Consider the following 19011-nt stretch of genomic DNA (forward strand, 5'->3'; position numbering starts at 1 on the left):
AAAAAAATCGGTGGACAACATTTGACTTCCTAGTATATTAAATAACATTTACATATTTTTTTTAAATTAAAAAAAAAAATTATTTTATTTAAAATGTCTGATTTTCTCTTTTCCTTTTCTTAGTATTGAATTATTATTCATTGTAATTTTTTTTTTACAATGAAAGGTTAATAATTATTATTAATAAATCAATACAGTTACATAAAAAAAAAAGTTAAAAAAAAGGATATGAAGTCTGATTCGAACCGATGTGTCTTCCCCTAAGATCTAAATATTTCATTAAATTTTATATGGCTAAAACTCTATAACTAATGAAAATAAGTACCACTTATGATATATCGTTGAAAAACTCTCAATGAGAGCTTACTACTACAGTTAAAAGTTAGGATTTTGGGCTTTTTTTGGAAACTTTTGGTTCAGTCGTTGCAATCAAAACGGAAGGTGCACAAACTAGATGTTACAACAGTCCTAAATACAAAATTTCAACATCCTATGGCTAATCGTTTTTGTTATGCGAGATACATACGTACGTACGAATTTACGTACATACATGCGTACGTACGTACAGACGTCACGCTGAAACTAGTCAAAATGGATTTAGGGATGGTCAAAATGGATATTTCCGTTGAAATCTGGAAACCGAAACTTTTAGCGATCACAATACTTCCTTTACTTCGAACAAGAAAGTAAAAACGTATAATTGGAAATTAAATATTAAAAAATTTATATAAAATTTAGACAACTACAATAAATGTAATAGAAATATGGTCATAGCTTTTTTTATTACAGTCTATCAAACAAGGCCTGTTGACACATTGTAATACAGTGCGTAACTAAAATTTATCTTACTTAAGGACTTTTGTCTTGATAATCAACATTTCGCTACTTGAAAACTACAATTCCTTGCTTTAAAAACGATTTAATATTTCCTGTTAGTTTAATAATACAATACATTCTATTATTACCATGAATCTTTCAGTTTTTATAAACAGGTTTTAACAACACACATTATCTATTTTCAGGCATTTTATTTAAAATATAAATAAAAATTATTATAATTTAACAATTGTTTTTAATAATTAAATATTTTGTTTGTTTCAGCGCCAGTATCTGATGCAACAGCTGTAGCAGGTGGTGTAGCTAAATTACCGTGTGATTTGACACCGATATCTACAGTTAATGGAGATAAAGCACATTTAGTCATCTGGTACAAAGAGGGAAATATACTTCCAATTTATAGGTAATATCAGTATTATTAAAATGAATATCAAAGATACGTTTTATAAAAAAGAAAAACCATACCAAAAATAAATAAATAACAAAAGTATTTACAATAATTATACTGTATTATGAATATAATTTATAATTCTAATTCATGATTTGCCATATAAATTGAAACTCAATCCAATAACGGGTAAATCCATTTTATGTTACTTTAAATACTTTTGTATAAACATACAGATCAAACATTAAAAGATAATTTTTATGAATCTTTATAGAATTTTCTCGACACTAAAAATCACCTTTTTAAGTTTTTATGATGCATTTTTTCTTCTTTTTTAAAATCGGTTACATCGCAGAGAAACCTTAAGGATATCTGATCTTACACAAACACTATAGAGGAAATTCCCATCGAAACTCCACGCTAATTAAAACTAATATCAAAACCTGCGAGGAGAGTTCATACACTGTTAAATCATAATAGCAACGCAGGCCAAAGGAAGAAGGAAGAAATGAATATTGATAAAGAAAAAATGAAATACAAAGTAAACGAAAAAACGTTAACTGAAAAGATTAAATAGAAAGCACTCAAGAGTGTGTTAACATATACACTACAAACATTTGATTTGTAATGTATTTATGATATCTGATATCATAATCAGATATGATATGATCTAAGATATCAGATATGATAATAAGATATCTTATGATATCATAATATATCCATCTGATATATTATGATTATCTAATCATAATATATCAGATTCTTCATTACTTCATATGAATGAAGTGGTGATTTGATTTTTCATATGATTATGAAATCATATGACAAATCATATCATCATTAATCAGAGGAGTTACTAAGGAGTAGTACGTGGAGTCGTTTACGTTTTATCGTTTCTTCAAAGGAGGAAATGTAGGTAGGGACCGGTGAAAGTTCTTCCGTGGCCTTCCACAGGGAATAACTGCCTTTACAGGAAGGGAACAGACACTCAATTTTTAATGCTCGTTGAAGACTGCGAGTCATCCTGTTTTGAAATACCTTGCCCCCAGGTCTCCTGTGACTCACCAACCAACTTTCCTAACTTTTCCTTTCCTAACTCTTACACTTTACGCCACTATCTGCACATTCTACACCCTCCAGCGAGGGGAGTGCATTGCATCCTCCTATAACTAGGGCTTCCAAGAGGCGCATTCAAGCTAGGCCGGAAGGCGTTAGCACCAAAAGGGCTTCAACGGTTTGACTGAAGGGGAATCTAGTCTCTCAAGGTCATCCCGAATAATTCTTTTCAATCTGGTCTAAAGGATCGGGACTCAGTACACAACTCCATAAATGAATAATCAAGTTAAAAATATAACCGCCAAATAAACAATTACGCGCCCGATAAAAAGAGTGTGACACAGCAGCAAGTGACTTTTGAAATCTGTGATTAGTAGGGAGATACATACGATAGCTCCCGCTATTTTTGCGTTCAGTTTCGTTTCTGTGACTTGCCACCCCGTTTTGAGCATTCTCTTAGAAGCGAAGAGGTCCATCACATTCACTTGCGTAGCTCATGTCTCCCGGTCCCTACGTCTAGCCTTGGGTGTCGAGCGCCCACAGCCTCTTGCAGGGTCGAGTTTAGGTCCTATGATGCAATATATCGATGTCGTCGGAACACTTCAGGAGGACCGGCATAATTAGTTCTTCCTCAATCCAGCCTCGATACAAGATCCAGACAGTTATGGAGCAAAGGGAAATTCTTCCTCTTTGTAATCCTTGTACTGACAGTGAGCAGAAAAGTAGAATGGTCGGATATTGAGTTGTAGTTATTTCCACCCTCAGTATAGAGTGATGATATATCCGTAGTGACAAAGATGTGCACTAAATCCAGGATAATAAATGGCAAATAGATAGGTTGCAACCCAGAGATTACCGTCAGATGCTAGTTGACTACTCAGCCTTTAAAGCCTTGCCTCTTCTAGTAACCAGCCGAGAGCACCACAGAAAGTGTTTCGCATTCGCCACCCGCGATAAAACAACGAATCTAGTGTCGAGAAGAACTCAAAGTAGCAGCATCCGATATTATGTGGTGAGGAGGACAGTAGAAAAAAGGCCATCGTAAAAAAATCATTGAACTTTTGTAGTTGTGTGGGCTGTGGGTGTTAGCGGTTATTGGAACCACCCCTCTCTTTTTTCCTGTTTTTCCTCCAGGAATTACCATTCAGGGATTACTTCAGAGGATGAATGAGGATGTTATGTAGGAGTGTAAATGCAGTGTAGTTTTGTACAGTGTCAGTTCGACCATTCCTGAGATGTGCGGTTAATTGAAACCCAACCACCAAAGAACACCGTCATTCACGATCTAGTATTTAAATCCGTATAAAAATAACTGCCTTTACTACGACTTGAACGCTGGAACTCTCGACTTCAAAATCAGCTGATTTGGGAAGACGGGTTCACCACTAGACCAACCCGGTGGGTTGGTTGTTGGAAACAAGCACGATTGATCTCCACTTCAATTAACTTACTAATGAAATTTGCTAAAAGAATACAATAACGATCACTATTAAGCCTATTTTCAAAAAAAATAGACTGTTACCCACAATACGCGTTCTACTAACACCGACCCAGACTCAAATTTTTGCTTTGTGTAAAGATTGCTCGTGTAATTCGTGAGGATTTGTTGTCGATCACAGTCGTGTACTTTGTGAATTAACTTCGAGATGAAATTACGCTTGGTTAATCAAATATTTAAACTATTGACAACATCGTAGTATTTTGCCATGTTCTGTAAGTTTCAATTCCTGAATATACAACATTTTGTATAAACGATACTATACGAAACGAAACGAAGCACGTTCAATCACAACTCAACAACTGACTACTTGGTTTATTACTGAGCAACGTCCAACAAACGCCGAAAGAACTGAATGTACAACATAATTCTAAAGCATAATGAACAGCGACATTCCGAACGCTCTGTACATTAAATATTAATCTGTATAATAATAATATGGTTTCCAACTTCACAAGAGAAGGAACAAAAATCTTGTTTTTTTTTTAAAAATAAGAATTATTAGTTAAAATTCTTGTTCTTTTCACCCTCCTAAAATATCGAAATATAATAATTGTGTGTTTATCAGAAACATTTTAACGATATTCTTGTGAAAGATTTTGATATTATGAAAAACATACAATAATAAAAACAAGCTTATGTGATGTAATACACTTCGGAAACTTTCAGCATTCATTACAATAATCTCATTGAAGATAAGGTGTAAAACAATTGTTTTTATTTTGTAATCTTAATCTCCTTCCCATCAAACTCTCTCTGTCTCACTATATATTATAAATTATTTATAAAAGGTTTTTTTAGATGTTTTATTTAGGAATTTATTCTTTGCATTAAAGTTTTATTAACTTTACGTTTATCTGCACTGTTCAGATTAAAGATATTTTAGCAGCTCTCCAAGCAACCCTTTTAATAATTTTCCCATCATTTCGTTACAGATTCCCCAGTCTACATATTCATAAATGTTTAATCTTGCTATCCCTCTTGATTTTTCCCTTTTATTATACCCTTCCAATATCAGTTTCAAAATATTATCAAGACACAATATATGTCCAATTACGGGTAATTCACTTCTTTTTTTAACTTTTCCAAAACATTTTTTCATCCACCATTTTTCTCACAACTTCCTCATTATACAATTTTTCAATTATTTTATCCATAGTATCCTTCTCTATCACCATATTTTTTAAACAATATTTATTTATATATACTTATCATTTATATTATTATTTTTATTTTTATTTAAGTTCAGAGGCATCCACTGCTATGGTCATTAATATCAAAAAAAATAGAAAAATATCTTTTCCTCCATTAAAAAGAACACAAGAGACATAGTCAAGGACTAGTCTTGTCAAAGAGAGCATCTAAAAATAGACATATCAATCTTTATTGAAATCCCGATCACATAAAATAACTGTCGAACAATACTTCATTGTAATAAAAATTAAAATACACATTAGACAGTCTATTAAACACAAAATGACAAGGTTGTAAAGAGCCCTTGTCATTTAACATCACACAGAACACTTACAATAAAACATCAAAAACTTATATCAAAATTACGTGTTAATAAAAAATTAAATTACATCTTCTATTATAAAATTTTACATAAAGGCAAACGATATATCTCTTCTTCAAATTCAGTCGCCTTGGTTTCCATTTCAGCCATTATTTTTTGCATCTTTTTCCATCTTCCTAAGGGCCTCGATGTCGATATCCATGGTATCTGAGGTCTCGAAGATGGAGTCTTCAGTTCCTCCGCCATAAGTCACGGAGGATCTCCTGCTGCTGACATCGGATGACACTGGCTCCGATGGTACAGTCAGAAATACATCACAGTTCAAAGTGGGTGTACGCACCGTTAGAACATGTGGGGCAACCGAGTATCTCGCCCTCTCAGCTAAAGACTTGCGAGTTTCGGAGGTTTATTGTTGTTTTTCCTAGGCCTTTCTTTTCCAAAATTAATATTTCCGGTTTCGCAGGTCCCGAGTTTGGGATTTTTTCAATCTCTAATTTAACTTCAAGTTCCTTCTTCATTTTTGTCTCAATTTCCTTCGCCTTTGATCTGGTCGAAGGCTCATTCTTCGGTGAAGTAGAACACTTTTGTTTTGTCACGTCTGCTTCTTTGAGCTGCTGTCTGTAATTGTACAATCCTTCAATTTCTGATCAATGATTCGTTCTACTAAGAATGCTAAGGCTTGCACCAGTTCTGTTATCACGTCCTTTGGTATGAAGATCGCTGCAGGAACAGCAGCAACCTAAGCCTTTGAACTTCTGCTATGCACGATTTTTCTTGCTTCAAAATAACTGACCTTCTGAACGTTCTTTACTCCCTGAATAGCAATTTCTTCCTAATACTTCAGACAATTTCTTAATCTTGCACTATGTTTTCCATTACAGTTAACACATATCGGCTGGTCCTTGCATGGATCATCCGGGTGCAACAGGTTGTCACATGTGCAAATCTATTTCCTCGTGCATCTCGCTGCCCTGTGTCCAAATTTTTGAAATCCGAAACACCGCAATGGGGTTGGGATGAAAGGACGCACATCTAGCCTATAAAAGTCTGCCTCGGCATCGAAAGTCCATTCTTCTTTGCCTTCACTAATCGCGATGATTGCATGTCGTTGACTGTTTCAACAAATAATCCCGTTGCAGTCTTTCTTGTTTCTTTACCAGGTCCTCCAGCTGCTTCCGTGATGCCTCGACCTATTTCGAAAGGGCATATCTTAGAAAAATCACCTTCCTTTTTCTTGATTATTAGATATTAAGTAATACGTTCTCCACTCTTAGGTCGAAGCTCGGTTCTATCCTTCCTTTATAGAACTATGAACTCTTCTTCATCACTAAACCCGACACTTTTCATCCTCTTCGCTTCTGAAGAAAAAGGTTCCCCAGGACGAGGGTTTTTATGTAGACCCTCTGCCATGGAAGTTATAGTTCTCATGATCCTATGTTTTGCCGGTCAGTATGTCGTAAGGTGCGGGTGGAGAGACAGTTGGGCATTCCCTAGATCACTGGTCCTGCTTGGGTTCCCCCAGTCAATCGCCTTCCACAAATTTAATCCAAGCCTTGTTATCAAGCACTGCCTGACCCACGATACAACATCCCAGGGTTCGCACGTAGCAATAAGGGCTCCTGGGCAAACCTCACCCACGGACAATCTCCGCCAAGTGCCAAAGTGACTGACTCACGCTGGACGGCGCAAGACTTCGGCAGAAAAAGCTCACAGTAGCCCACCCTCAACCCGCTCCACAACCGTGAAGAGGGATGGGAACTCCTTGTGTTCCCACACCAGCATTGGCAAACAGATCACGGTCATGTATGACCCCCCCCCCCCACAGAAACAGCGAAACCGAGAAGCACAACCGCAAGCCGCTCGGAGAGCTCGAGACCGCCAATCCAAAAGGGAGCTCCTTAGCAAGACCATTTGCCCTGTTGGCCAACATAAGTGGAAGTACCAAAATACTACGTCGTTGCCGGCCCTGGACGCGTGCGTAGATGTTATTTCAAGGACGTGTAGTTGGATTTATCCGGGGGATTATTATTATTATGTATGGTCTTTGGATGGCACCTTAAAATGTTATATTTTATTTATAAATGACTGAAATCAAAAAAATACATGATATTTTCTACAAAAAAAGAAGATTTAACCGTAACATTAAGTGACATAAATTTTATCTATACATTTTTCTTTAACTTTAAATTTTCTTTTTTATTCATTCGGCAAATGACAGTCAAGTAATCCACATACTAATGTTGAAAAAAGATTAGGATATTTCATTCAACTATGCATATAAATGTCGGTTAAAAATAAAATTCCATTTACGAGACAGCATTTTAAAACAAAATTTAGTATAGTATCTTTAGTCATGTCTTGTATAATTTTAATCCAGATAAATCTAAAAGTAAGGTAAAGAAAAACTGTTTCACATTTGTAAACTTTATAATTTTGACCTAATTTAACAGACTGTATGAATAAGAATTAAATTAAATTTATAAAGAGTACATGAGTTTAAATTATATGTATTAAAATATGTATGGGCTACATTTACAAACCACCGTATTTAAATAAAAATCCATGAACGATATAATTACAGAAAAAATATTTTCTTGTTTTTAATGGTTTTCCTTATTAAAACTGAATTTGAATATCAGAAATAGAATAATAAGACGTGTATGAATGTGCATATATAGAGGAAAAAAGAGAGTAAGTAAAAACACATTAAATGAAGGAGAAAAAAATAAGGGAAAATAAAATTGAAAGAAAGAAATAAGTAAAATGCATTTATGTAATACACACAAAAAATAATAAAGTAACCCTTCAGATAAGTAATAAATAAAAGAAGTGGAAATCCTTTTTTCAATTCCATTAAGTGCAAGAGTACAAACCTTTAAGTTTTTCTCATATTTACGTTTTGCTATAAAGTATATTTCGCACAACGATGAAATAACCATAACGATAAAATTTATTATTTTTTCATTTTATATTTTATTCCTGCCATAAAATTTATATGAAATTTGTTTTTTGCGTTTAATAACATTTTTATAATACTAAAAAAAAAATTGATGAAATGGGAATCGACACACATACTGGCACGCAAATACATTCCTACAAAGAAACTAAATATATTTTATATAAATTTTTATTTTATAAAATTTAAATTGTTTTAAAGTATCATATTCTTCAACTGTAATGAAAATAATAAAAATAGATAAAAAAGTAATTTTCATTTATCTTTCACTTACACATATGTACCATACAAACATGAACAACGCTACTAAAGAAAAACAAATACATCGAAGGTTTACTATTTATTTGGAGTACATGTTTATTATTTTATAAACAATCTAAATTACGTGATAAAATTGTTTCGCTATTTCTTTTACAACGCTCAAATATTTATTTCAAAAGTTTTTTTATAGATTTGCATAAACTTATCTATCTCTTGTAGATTTGATGTTTACTGTTCTACTATTTACTTTTTATACTGTCATACTGTTAAGTAGCTTGAAAAGTAATTAAATAAGAGTAAAATTAAAATAAATTAGAAACTTAACATACACATGAGTATTGATTTTTTTTTTTGAAATGGCTGCTCGTACAAAATGATAATTATACAGGAGAAAGAAAGAAGCTACTTAGAATACAAAGTAACTAAACCGTGTTCTTTATTAAGGCGCTGTTGTACAATCATTTTTACTTGCTTCTATGAAGTAATAGAATTATTGTAACCGCGAAAAATTTCAGTTTTCAGATTTCAACGTAAATATCCATTTTGGTAATCCCGGAACCCATTTTAACTAGTTTCGGTGTGAGTTTGTACGTACGTACGTTTCTAGCATAACGCAAAAGCGATTAGCCGTAGAATGTTTAAATTTTGTATTTAAGATTGTTGTAACATCGAGTTTTGCACCTCCCTTTCGATTGCAATCGACTGGGCCAAAAATGTGTATACAGTCATACCTCTAAATAAATTTGAATTTTGGACTGTTTCTTAACTGCAGTAATAAGACCTCTTGAGAGCTTTGCAACGATATATTATAAGTGGTACTTATTTTCATAGGTTTCAGAGTTACAGCCAAATAAAATTTTAATTAATGAAATATCTTACAAGGGGAAGGTACATCGATTCGAATCCGACTTCATTTACACACATATATACATATTTTTTTTAAATTTAAATATATTGATTTATTAATAATTATTCACTTGTTAACAAAATTAACAATAAATAATTACTCAATAATAATAAGCCAAAAAAGGTATGAAAAAAAATCAAAAGTAATAAGTAAAATAAAGTTTTTTATACTTTTCATTTTAATTCAAAAACTATTACAATTAAACGTTAATTATTAATAAATCAATATATAAAAATTAAAAAAGAAAGTTAAAACAAATACACGTACATAAAGTCGGATTTGAATCGATGTGTGCATGGTTACGGATACGACAAGTTCTCACTTACACCACACATCTACTCGAACGATGTGAAACAAAAATATAATATAAACTAATACAAAATCCTGGTACAGACAACACAAAAAATGTGATCCAATGTGGTGTCCACCATAGTTCAGTTCTGTAACTGTCCACTTTATTAAAGAGTTGGAGAATAGTACTCACTTTTAAATGATATAAGTTTAAATGAAGTGCAACAAAAAATGTGTGTATCTCCCTTGCTGAGATTGGTCTAATCAGAAAGCTGATTGGCACTGTTTGCTTTAAGACGTCTTCAGTATCCTTGTTACTAGAACCCTGGTCATCGTGAGGTTGGAAAGTTTCGTCTAAGTGAGAAGCAAATAAAGCAGCTTTTCCTTGTCATTCCTCATCCGTGATCCAGTACATCCCTGTAGGAGAGGAAGTGTTTTGTGGATCGTTGAAGTTCCTTCGTAGCCTTCCATAAGGTGCATCCGTTCTATTCACGTAGAAATATTTGTGATCTATTCCTTGAATGTTTAGTCTCTGCTAGCCTTCAGTAACTTCCTTAGCCTCCACGCAGCCCTATTAAATAGCCAACTTTGTCTCTGTCGTCGTTTTGAGCCAATTAGATCTATCACTTCTCTCGGATAGGTATTACCTTTGGTCGAACGTACATCTTTAGGTGTAGATCGTCATATACCTTCCTGTATGCTTAACGTTACAAAGTTTTTTTTTTTTTTTTGGTTAACTGGCATTTCTCCCGCCACCACTCCAATCGGTCGCCCTAGAGCATAGACCAAATGTCAGTGCCAAGATACGGCTACTGTGCCTCTAAAACAGTTTAGCGACCTCGTTACCTAAAAGCTCATAGTGAGCTACCTATCAGCGTGAACGGATTAAGCAAGGAACGGAATTAAACAAACTAAATCTAGATCGGGGAGGCGCACCCCTTGTTACTAATTACTTTAAGTCATTAAAGTTAATAAAATATAAGACAGCAATTTAGGCTGTCACGCCTCGGTCGCTGTATGCCAGCTAGTGCCTGTCCACCATTTAAAGGCTTGGAGCTTGTATCTGGCTGGTGGCCAGCCATTATCTCAGAAAAATCTTCCCACAGCGGCGCAATAGGAATCAGTATAACCCAGATTAATTAAAAAACTCTAGCGATGATGGTTGAACTTCGCAACCTCATCGAAGAACTCCCACACGCTCCGACAATGCGGCCTTCGCCACATTGACTCGCCGTTTATGAGCGGCCAGTTTTCCCCCTGACCTCTAAGTTCCAGGGTGGCCCGGTCTCTGCCCCACCACTCCCCCAAGATCAGGGCAGTCGAACATCATATGCTCGTTCGACTGCACCTGCACCTCCCCGGAGACACACAACTCATCAGCCGCTAGGCGAAACCGAAACAGATATTGCTTCAAATCCACTTGGTTGGTGAGCACTTGAGCACCCGCTGCCCTTAAAAATGAATTCGAGGCATACCATCCCCCAGATCCTGTATAAACCTATACAAGGATCTTCTCTTAGTCGTGGTGTGCCATTCAAGCTGCCATGCCTCCATCACGAAGCTCCATAGCCTTTTCCGCAGGTGGGAAATGGGCAACTGAACGAAATTTAGATCCGGTGCATTGTGATCGCCGTTACGCTCCGGCTCAGAAAGTATGTTGCATAGTCAATAACCTCAGGGGTTTGGGCGCATAGGTTGAAAAGAAATCGAGCACTTATTCAAAATTTAAGGAGTGCCCATCGCACAGCCTTAATTTTATGCACTGGTGCTTTTAAAACAACCACCTGCAAGGCTAGAACCTTATTGGGAAAGGCTCTCCCAATCGATTTAATCATGAAAGTTCGGGCGGCCATGTGGAAATTGCGAAGAGGCAACAAGGCCTAGGTATTTAGGATGCGGTTTCGAGCCGGGTCTGTACCGGAGCGGAACGGTAATCAGGCCAACCTTGAACTTAGAGGTCAAAGGGAAAATTGGCCACCACAAGCAGTCAATGTTGTGAGAGCCGCAATGTCATCGTGTGGGATTTCCTTGATGCAGTTGCTTTGTTCAACCGACATCAGTAGTTTGCCTAAGGGAAAAGATTCCTTCCGCGCTGCTGTAGAAAGCTAGCTGAGAGATATGGCTGGCTACCAGTCAGATTAAGGCTCCCAGCGCTTTAATGGTGAATAGGTACCTGCTAGCATTCAGCGGCTTAGGCATGGCAGTGAATTGCTGTCTTTGACGAGATAAATTTAATTATTGATGGTCATATATGTTTTAGTTGTTGACGGGGTGCGCCTACTCATTTTAGTGATACGTGACAAGTTTTCGGTGGGACACGCAAGTGAGTGGTGTATGGTAATACGCTTATTCCGCTTACACATTTAGGTTAGCTCTAGAAGCTAGTTAGGATACTGGTCGCTAAACTGTTTTGAGGCTCAGAAGCCGTTTGTGGCCCAGACATTCGGTCTTATGATTTAGAGCGACCGAATGAGATGGTGGCGAGAGAATTGCCAAACAAATTCAAGCGGAATGCTCAGGGATATCAAGCGGAAATGAGTCAATCAGTTTCTCCTTGAGCCAGTCCTGATAAGATATCTAATCTGTTCCTTTCATATGCAGGGTAAGCCTTCTTTTCCTTCTCAGCACGTTGTGCTCACTGTAAATAAAACGAGCGAGTGATCCGACGTCGAATCATAGCTGTTTTCTACTAGAGTGTGTGTAGATGATATACATGAATTGATAAATAGGTCAAGTAAATCAGGAACTTTCGTTAGGTCCGTAAGCCAGTATGTCGGCTGAAATCCCAAACTACGTCCAGGCATAGATTATGAACACACCTCCTCAACATCCTTTTTCTGCTGGTTGTCAATCGCAAACTCCACAATGGATCTTTCGCGTTCCAGTTTCCTCCAGCGACAAACCTAGAACCTAATGGTACAATTCATTTGGAGAACAACTCGTTATTTATAGTATGGCGCGGAGGACAGTACACCGCGGATAGTCTTATAAATCTAACCGCAACTTTATGCACTGCACGAGATCTGTTGTTTTCCGCGGTGTTTCAAACGTCACGGTGCAATTCGCAATGTATTTTAAGTCAAATATAGTTTTATTATTCCCCTGCGGCTCTAGGTTCACAAAAAAAGTTGATGTAGTCTCTTTAGTTACTTTGTGGCGTGCGTTTATTAAGTCCTTCACCCGATGCCCGTGGCCTTCGATTTCTTTCTTCATTGTTTCCATTGGATTCGACTGGTGCAGGTTCCTAATCACGACACGAAAGGATTAATGATGGTTTCTAGTGAAGGTATGACCTATTAAACCATGTTCAGGAACTATATTTATGATTTTCTTTTACACCTCAATATCTTTAGAGATTATTCTAAGTTGTTTGCCTCCTACCAGTCGAATACCGTTTTTAATAGTTCGTTTAGCCTTAGCACTTCATTTATCTCGTAAAATACAATAGGTGGGGGCTTGACGACTTCCATTTGTTTCTTAATATTCGAATCCTGTAGTGGAAGACCACAAAATTTATTTTATAGGGGTAATCCATCATTTCTAGGATTATGAATTTCAGTTTGTTTTCTCGGCATAGGTATGGTTCTCCATCGACTAAAAGTAGGTTTGGATTTCATAATTACACTGTCTTCATCGCTTGAATTTCCGGATAAGTTGTTCGCTATTCTACCTCTAATTAATTTTCTACGACCTACCCTCCTCGGATCGTTATTCGGCGACCTTAATGGACCACGTTTTTTTGATGTTATTTGTTAACCTCCACAAACAGATATCCCTTCTTCAATCATATCAGCTGGTCCATAGTAAGTAATAAATAAAGATAAACAAAAAATGTAACAAATAAACAAACACTCCTTAGTAACGGAGGGTAAAATCTTTAAGTATCCCAAATACCGTTTTTGACTTACTTACTATTATAGTCCAGCACAAATATGTAGTTTATAAGTCGGAAAAACATTTAATAAAAAAATAAAAGTTTCTCCAAACAGCCTAGGTAACCCATAGTTTATCCAGACCAGAAGTTAATCCAAAAATTTAATTAAATATTGCAAACTATTAGAAACATAAAACACATTAAACAGAACACTATAAACACCAAATAAAACTATATATAAACAAAATAACTTAAAAGGATTTCTATGAGGATTTATACACAAAAAAATAAATTTATTCAATTTTGTATCTTGAATACATCAAAATTTTCACAAAGCATGTAATTCTCTACGAAGATCAAGTAATCAGAGTTCTAAAGATAATAAAAATTAACCAATATTTGATCATTCAGTTATAATTTTTTTTTAAATTCGTTTCTTCATTTACACTGAAGTACATGAAATATGATGCAATATTTGTTGTAATCTTGAAGTATCAAATAAATCGGGTAAAATCAGTAACGTCTTCTGATACAGCATTATTTATTAATGATTTTCGAGGAGATTTGTGTCACTTAATTATTTTTAAAATATTATTCAAGCAACACTCTTACCACAAACTTTTACCTATCCAGAACGTGTTGTTAATTAAAACCTAACTACAGAGCTTTAATAATTAAACCACCATTGTGGTTTAATTGCATTCTTAATATTTTACACAAAAGATAAGTGTATCATCTCTAATACCTACGGTAAAGGCTAACCAACCCTGTGCAAACGATGTTATAATATATTATATGCTTATTGTGAAAGGATAAATAATTTTAACTTTCTTTATTATAATACTTAAATACTTTAACCTGCAGTTTTTATCGCATTGCATTCAGAAGCTGGGAAATTTTCAGCATTAAAAGTTTAATTATAAAGAATAAATTTTGTTTTGATGTTAATTCATGAATAATTAAATAGACAATCTCAAATTAACATCCAAAAAACAAAGCAATTTTTTATCTTTGATGGGTTTTACATAGTAACAGTTTGCTGTAGCTCTGACCCTTCGTTACACCCTTTTTTCCTCACTGCGCAACCCTGTATTACTAAATTAACTAAACTAGATGTGTAAATAAACTCTTTGCAATCAACATTTTCCTTTTTATACCATTGAACCACCAACTCTCTCTTTTCTACCTAATTTTCAATAGTCTTTTGTAACGACGTATTTTACAATTACTCTTTTCGTTTCTGCTTTATCCATTACCTATTTCGTTTTACTACAACACGACGTATCAACGCTAATATAAAGCAGTATTAATGAAAATTGATTTTATATACAGACGATTATTAGCTTTCGTTTTGTGAGTTTTCGATATTTATTTTTTATATAACCAGATGAATACCAAGTAAATGTGTACGTGAAACAGAACTGTGGTCTGGATTTTGTAATCTTGTCAGGCATGGACCTTTTTAAACGCCACAAGATCTTCTTTCCATATTTCCACGCATAATCTACCGTGATGCTACAGGGCTGATTAACAAAACAGGTGAAAATTATTCAAATTTTAATAAAATTAAATAACAATAAATCAAGAGTTCCACACAAGGTTCAGTTCTGGGACCGATTTTATACTCGATCTTTACTGCAGAATTTCCTAGTCCGGACTACGTCACAATTGCATCATTTACGGATGAAAAATCAATTTTGGTGGTTGACGATGACCTGACTCTAGCCTCGGAGCCACCTAGATAATATTGATATTCCATATTCTAATAGTGTACAGTTTCTAGGTTTGCACCTGGATCGTTGTATGTCACGTACGAGAAAAACGAAAGCAACTAAGCATTCAATTTATGCGGATGTACTTGCGGGGTAAGGGGTCTCAGTTATCTCCATCAAAAAGTATTGTTGTATAAGGTATTCTTAAAGCCGATGTAAACCTACGGCATTCAACTATGGGTAAAACATGTAACAGCAACGTTGATATCATTCAGTAGTTACAGAACAAAATACTCAGAACATAACAGAATCCACGAGTATCTGATGAACCCGAACTTTCGTGAGGAGATTCAACCCGTAAGCTCGAAATATATATTTCTAAGCTAAATGCAAAAGTAAACCATGTTACTGTAAATTTATTAGACAATAGTGAGGATGTTAAACGGCTGAAAATGCTCCATGTATGGATCGGGGTGATGCAACTTGGTGGCTAGGATGATAAACCACCCAACTAAAATAATATCTAAGATTGTTTTATTTTTCAGCCATTCTCGTAGTATAACTAAACAGACTTATCCTGGTCCCCTACCAAAATAATACTGATAGGCAGTCTTCACAAGAGGTGTCATATTGCATTTCTCTGAAAAAAATGTTATTTCACTACAAATGTAACAAAAATTATTCACTCTACACTATTCACTTTACACATTTTTGTGGCAATTTGATTTAACAAATTTTTCACTTCAAAAGTAATCGAAAACCAAACATTCTGCACTAATTACAACACAAACAATATGAAACTCACTGTGGCAGCAACAGTAACAATGCTTATAACCAACAAACAGCTGGAGAACGTTATGTTTTATCATTTAACAGGTGTGACGACTCCAAAAACCAAATTACCCCCAAACTAAAAATGTAGTTGGATAAAAAAAGACATGTCATTGCATCTCCAAACCAAGAGATAATCGGTCATTTTTATGGTGATGTTTTAATTCAGCAGATAGAAATACATAAGAAGAAGCTATTTTTGGGCCCGAAACATTTTTATTGTAGGGCAGTGTTAATAACTGACTTCAAAAAATTAGGTTATATATACGACCCGTAAATATTTTTTTGTTTGTTCGCGCATAACCTTTTTCCTACAAATCCGATTGAAATAAATCTTGTTGCAATCGATGCAGCTCCTTTTCGCGGTGATACCATCATGTTGAAAAAATTCTTTAGATACAATAATTTGGCATGAAAATTGACAAAGATTTTTTCGCCGTACGGCGGATAGGTAAAAGATATTCTATATGTACACGTCACGTTAGATAATATTATATGGTTTTCTGCTAAACAAGAAATGTCAAATGTTTCTGCACAAGATATGTACCACCGTTAATAAAATCATCAAAAATCGAAATATCGCGTCCTAAATCTTTCAGACCAATATACGTTATATATAATATTCATCATCGGTAGGGACAATGGGAATCTTATAATTATAGAATTCTAACAATATAATTAATAAGAATAATATTAATAATTTATAAGAATATAATTAAATCTATGCATATATATATTACATGCATATATTTCATGGCTTTGATGCGGGTTTCATTTTTTTACAAATAATTATATTAATTAAAATGCTTAATTAAAAATATTATCAAAATTTGAAAAACGGTCTGGTTAAAATTTCTTTTTAGTTTGTTTCATTTTCTCTGTAGTAGAAAAATATTACTTTTCATTTTTAAATAAAGCCTGTTATAAAAATATTTATTAACAGATTATTTTATTTTTGTATATTCAAATAATATTTCTTATCAAAATCAAAGAAATCTGCGTGAAAATTTGTATTACATTGATGTTCATCATAAACTAACAAACCATCTATTTTTAACCAATTACTAAAAAAAAAATCCTATGAAATGACCTTTATGTAGGATTCAACGTATTTATTTTTATTTTTTTTAATTTATACTCTTCATAAATTACACTAATTACAATTTTTTTCTTATTCTGTAGATAAAGTTCCTTTATTTGGCCTGTAATAATCTTTTTTAGATAACTTAAGTGAAAAAATTTTTAAACAAAAAATGATATTGTAGTTGTAGACAATTTGTATGATTCATTAATTGTGGTCATCACTGACTAGTACTGAATTAATATAACATATTGATATTAATTTATTTTATTGCAGCAACTTCAGGCTTATGCCTAATACGCATATCTATCCGCTTCTTTTTTTTATAAAAATAAATGAATCTTGCAATGAGTAAAAATATCAAGCCTGACCGTAATATACATCCTGACCGTTAATTCCCTGATACACATCCCTAACCGTTAATACAGTAATTCGAAAAAAATAGTTGCAAAACTCACGAGTTAAATTTATAAATGGAGAATATATATACGCTACAATATATATATATATATATATATATATATATATATATATATATATATATATATATTGTAGCGTCTTAGCTCATTTTCGATAGCAGTCATTATGTTTTCTTAAACTTCCTTTTCATTTTTGTGGATTGCAAGTTTCTCGTCTTTGTGTTTCATGTAAGCAACGTTTTTCATACTACCAGTAGTTTTTGTAGGCCTATCCATTGAAAAAATGTAATAATCAATAAAGACTTTAAAATAGAATTAAAAATTTAATGAAATATATTAAGCTGCCTTAAAAAACAGACTCGAAAAATTAATACTTTCTCAATTTTCGTTTTCATTTCTACTTCTAAAGTCAGTGTCAAAAACTGTATTCTTTGCTTTAATTTATTGTTCATTTCTGAAAGTAAAATTTAAATAAAAATTGAATAAGACTTTTTTTAACTCTCTGTGATTTATTTTTAATTTAAAATCAGTTTGATCATTGCTTTTATTTTAAGTTTATATTTTGAAAAAAAAAATAGATAAGATTGTGAAAAAAAAGAAATAGGTATTAAAACTAAAAAGCTTAAATCCAGGACGAATTCTAAACCTCTGATGGTTTGCTAATTTCTTAAAAATAGTGAATTATCAGCCAAAATCTCCTGCTGTAAACGAGTTGTGAGTCTAAATTTCCGATACATTTAAAGTAAAACATATACACACAATCAGATTTAATAATTTTAACGAAAAATAAAGCATTAAATAAAATAATGACCCTTACCTTCAATCAACTTAATTGTAGAATTATACCTAATAATATTAACATTCAGATTTTTAAAAAAGAAAACCAAATAAATGAATGTCAGATAGATAGATACAGAATATTGTAATTTAGAATAATTTAGAAAAAAACTTACGTAATTATAGTTTTTTATGCAAGCAAACATTTTTATAAGCCTCGTTATTTATAAACAGCAACCTTAATAATTTTTGCTGAACTAGTCCATCCGATCTGATATTATTATAAAAAAAAAAATAATAATTTCCAGTTATTTTTCATCATTGAGATTTACATGTTAATAATTTTAACATTTTTGGTATCATTATATTCAATTATAAAGTTAATACAATTTAAAATATTTAACTAATATTTTTCCACTAGGATTCTGTAATAAGTATTAATTATTAAATTTTTTATACAGATGATTTTGATTAGTTTTTACGCGTTTTGTTGGGAAAGTATTTTACTGTTGTTGTAAACATAATGACATAGGGGAACAAATGTAAAATTGACATACGTTTTTGGATTTAAATTTAATAATATTAATTATAAAATTAGCAGAAAATC

At 33.5% G+C, this 19011-nt stretch overlaps 1 protein-coding gene across 2 annotated transcripts in view; it reads left to right on the forward strand.

The window, feature by feature from the left end:
• Window positions 1–19011, forward strand: part of LOC142324518 (nephrin-like) — a 964738-nt gene that overhangs the window by 490146 nt on the left and 455581 nt on the right. For both annotated transcript variants that reach the window (XM_075365347.1, XM_075365348.1), the window contains exon 2: window positions 1102–1240. In XM_075365347.1, coding sequence (XP_075221462.1) covers window positions 1102–1240 — 139 coding nt within the window. The remainder of the gene's footprint in view (window positions 1–1101; window positions 1241–19011) is intronic.

This window comes from Lycorma delicatula, chromosome 5, assembly GCF_047948215.1.
Source record: "Lycorma delicatula isolate Av1 chromosome 5, ASM4794821v1, whole genome shotgun sequence".
Taxonomy (NCBI): domain Eukaryota; kingdom Metazoa; phylum Arthropoda; class Insecta; order Hemiptera; family Fulgoridae; genus Lycorma; species Lycorma delicatula.